The sequence below is a fragment of the Electrophorus electricus genome, chromosome 15, assembly GCF_041902795.1.
Source record: "Electrophorus electricus isolate QZ-2024a chromosome 15, ASM4190279v1, whole genome shotgun sequence".
NCBI classification, from domain to species: Eukaryota; Metazoa; Chordata; class Actinopteri; order Gymnotiformes; family Gymnotidae; genus Electrophorus; species Electrophorus electricus.
In genome coordinates this window covers 20,372,296-20,376,110 of record NC_137511.1, presented here as the reverse complement: position 1 = coordinate 20,376,110, position 3,815 = coordinate 20,372,296, and the positions used below count along the sequence as shown (strand labels likewise).

Below are 3,815 nucleotides of genomic sequence, written 5' to 3'. Positions count from 1 at the left end.
CATTTTGAGAAAGACCATTACACTCAGTATCCCATTTAGACTGCATCAAACAGCCTCAAATTGGAACAGACGCTAGTGGTTTTACATTTGCCTCCAATAAGGAATCCTTGTCCCACCCACTGGAGTACATGCTTAAGAGCCCTTTGTCAATCCATATGCTGGATGAGGTTTGATCAACCTGTAAAACCCAAGTATAAAACATTGGATTTGTGAGGAGATTGACCTTCTGCATCTAGGATTGGGCAGCCTGTACTGAAAGCTGTTAGTGGCTGGAGAACTGGCCTTTTGAGACATCATGGGAATTCAGAGGTCCAGGAAACCGTTGCCTTTCATGTGCACCACCCCCTTCTGCCCGACGACTAGTAGAGGTCACACCAGAAGCCCACATTTGGGAACGGGCAGCCAGTCCGAACGGCTGAACCTTACTCGAGAAACGGGCAGCCTGTCCTGACCCCTGGACGGTGCTCAACAAACGGGCAGCTTGTCCTGATGCTTGGAAGTTGGGTACAACATGAGAATCCAGATATCCAGGAAACCGGTGGCTTGAACGTGCATCATTCCCTTCAGACTCACGATTGGTAGAGGTCACACCAGAAGCCCACATTTGGGAACGGGCAGCCTGTCCCAAAGCTTGGACAGGCCTTGAGGAGTGGCCAGCCTGTCCAGACACCTGGATGGGGCACAATGAAGGGGCAGTGGACAAATCATGGGAATATAGATTTCCAGAACCGCTTCTGGTCTTACATGGAACCATCCCATCAGATTCATGGATTGTGGAAACCAAACCAGGAGGCCACAAGCGGGATAATGTATTCTGATCTGAGGGCTGGTAGGGGCTGCCGGGGTGGCCTGCCTGGCCCGAGGGCTGGTAGGGGCTGCCGGGGTGGCCTGCCTGGCCCGAGGGCTGGTAGGGGCTGCCGGGGTGGCCTGCCTGGCCCGAGGGCTGGTAGGGGCTGCCGGGGTGGCCTGCCTGGCCCGAGGGCTGGTAGGGGCTGCCGGGGTGGCCTGCCTGGCCCGAGGGCTGGTAGGGGCTGCCGGGGTGGCCTGCCTGGCCCGAGGGCTGGTAGGGGCTGCCGGGGTGGCCTGCCTGGCCCGAGGGCTGGTAGGGGCTGCCGGGGTGGCCTGCCTGGCCCGAGGGCTGGTAGGGGCTGCCGGGGTGGCCTGCCTGGCCCGAGGGCTGGTAGGGGCTGCCGGGGTGGCCTGCCTGGCCCGAGGGCTGGTAGGGGCTGCCGGGGTGGCCTGCCTGGCCCGAGGGCTGGTAGGGGCTGCCGGGGTGGCCTGCCTGGCCCGAGGGCTGGTAGGGGCTGCCGGGGTGGCCTGCCTGGCCCGAGGGCTGGTAGGGGCTGCCGGGGTGGCCTGCCTGGCCCGAGGGCTGGTAGGGGCTGCCGGGGTGGCCTGCCTGGCCCGAGGGCTGGTAGGGGCTGCCGGGGTGGCCTGCCTGGCCCGAGGGCTGGTAGGGGCTGCCGGGGTGGCCTGCCTGGCCCGAGGGCTGGTAGGGGCTGCCGGGGTGGCCTGCCTGGCCCGAGGGCTGGTAGGGGCTGCCGGGGTGGCCTGCCTGGCCCGAGGGCTGGTAGGGGCTGCCGGGGTGGCCTGCCTGGCCCGAGGGCTGGTAGGGGCTGCCGGGGTGGCCTGCCTGGCCCGAGGGCTGGTAGGGGCTGCCGGGGTGGCCTGCCTGGCCCGAGGGCTGGTAGGGGCTGCCGGGGTGGCCTGCCTGGCCCGAGGGCTGGTAGGGGCTGCCGGGGTGGCCTGCCTGGCCCGAGGGCTGGTAGGGGCTGCCGGGGTGGCCTGCCTGGCCCGAGGGCTGGTAGGGGCTGCCGGGGTGGCCTGCCTGGCCCTCTTGGGAATCTAGATGTCCATAACGGCTACGGCTTTTACATGCTTCATGCTGGCCAGGTTGAGGGCTTGTGGACGTTACACCAGAACCCCACAGCTGGGATTCCTGAGACCACACTGCACTCTGGAGGCTGGATGTTTGCCCTTTCTTTGACAGCTGAAAAGGAGTGGTCCCATACAGGTGCCTGCTGCTACTTTGTTGAGCCCCCCTAGCAATCTGCTGCCTGTCAGAAGTGTATGGACTTCGAAATCCTTGAGCACTGGAATCGGTGTCTACACCATCAGAAGACCCATGGTACAAACGTCCTTGTGGAAAAAGGCGACTGGACAGAGGAGTATTTAATGCAACATTGCCACCAGTGTGTTCATGGGAAGAGGGACCCTGCAACTGGGTTTGGGTTACAGTTTCAGGAAGCTTCTGACCACTTTGGAGAACCGACTGGTAATATCCTGCTGTCCCAATTTCAGTCAGGTCTTCTGAAAAACCCTTTCCACTGCTGGAAGCCCACCTTGACTTGGCAGCTTCATTCTCACTAGATTCTAGGCCTTGCTGCAAAAACGGGGAGCTACTTTCCATGGATGCAACACTAGAAGGCAAGTCTCCCATATCAGTAGCATTTCCAGGCTGACCTAAAGGATTTTCATTCCACACTTGCAGGACAAAGGAGAAAAAGCAAGGTTACATTCAGAACATTTGAGCAAGCACAAGAGAACCAATATCTTTCTCCAGTCTCATACCTCTATATCCCTCTGCATCTTTTACTAATAATAGTGCAGTGAGAAGTAACCAAAACCTACAAGACAAAAGAGCATTTGTTCATGAAGATAACTCCCTGTCAGTGTCAGACAAAATACCAGCACAAATGATCCACACCATATGTTTACCTCCTGCTCCACCACATCATGCCTCTAGACAGGATGACCCCAAACCCAGGGTGTAACAGCACCTTTGTCTCTCTCTGAGACTCACAGGCAAACAGATGCTTCCCTTCCTGCTTGTGTTCCTCTTAAGCCTCTCATTAAAGTTAACCTGATAAGGATCACCTGGTCAAACTCTTTTCAGCTGTTATATAAGCAGTTACAGGAACTGAGGCATGACCGACGCTGAAAAAAAAAAAAAAAATAGTTGGTGATAGTAAAGTATAACTGTAACATTGTTTTAGTACCAGAGACTGATTGTAGAAGAGTTAATGTGCAATTAATTTGTTTGTTTGTTGTATGGGTAACTGTGTGCCAATTTCACTTCTCTTTGTTTATGGCTGGTGAGTATTTTATTTTGCCAAATGTCCTTTACTAAGCTTATCATCCAAATTTTCTACAGTTCTATATTTGTTTGTTTGAAGAGTTTGGTGCTATTGCCTGTCTTTTTGCACATCTTGATTATAGTTGTATATAATTGTAAATTATAGTAACATTTTTATATCTATCTAGGTTTCTCAAGAAATTCTGGACAAAGCCACTTTTATGGATTCACTGCCTCTGTAAAAAAAAAAAAAAAACAAACAAAAAAACCCCAACTATTAAAAACCATTCAGAATTCTAATTTGTGGGTAAACCAAGAGTGAATCCTCAATCCTGTAGTCATATGAAATGCACTGGTGAAAAATATTTAAGATTGCTTGACTGTGTGGAAATGGTACATTAGCAAATGAAAGTAATCAAAAATGTTGAAACGATGTATAACTCTTCATAATTTGAATCACATCATTAATAAATCTTCTGCATGCAGTTTTAAGAACATTCTCATTCCAGATTTGACTGCCATTCTGAAATTTGGCTTTAGTTTAGCTCAAGGAAACTTGCTGCATAGTAGGTTAGCTTCACAGTGTATGTTGCAGTAGCAACTATCCTACACTTTTGCTGAGCGAAAGGACCAGTTTACATGCTCTTGATCTCATTTAGTAATTCACTGAAATAAACAATTTTAAACTTGGGGGGGAATTAATTTTTTTTTTCTTTTTTAGAACTTCTTAACTCGCCCA

The 3,815-nt window shown here is 52.6% G+C and overlaps 1 protein-coding gene across 1 annotated transcript; it reads right to left on the bottom strand.

The window, feature by feature from the left end:
- Positions 1–262: 262 nt before the first annotated feature.
- LOC145651360 (uncharacterized) lies at positions 263–2,926 on the bottom strand. The gene is made up of 4 exons (XM_081698036.1): positions 2,719–2,926; positions 2,572–2,627; positions 1,673–2,484; positions 263–670 (listed from the first exon to the last, which is right to left on the bottom strand). The coding sequence occupies exons 1-4, from the start codon at positions 2,736–2,738 to the stop codon at positions 263–265; spliced, it is 1,296 nt and encodes a 431-aa protein (XP_081554162.1). The 5' UTR covers positions 2,739–2,926.
- Positions 2,927–3,815: the final 889 nt, after the last annotated feature.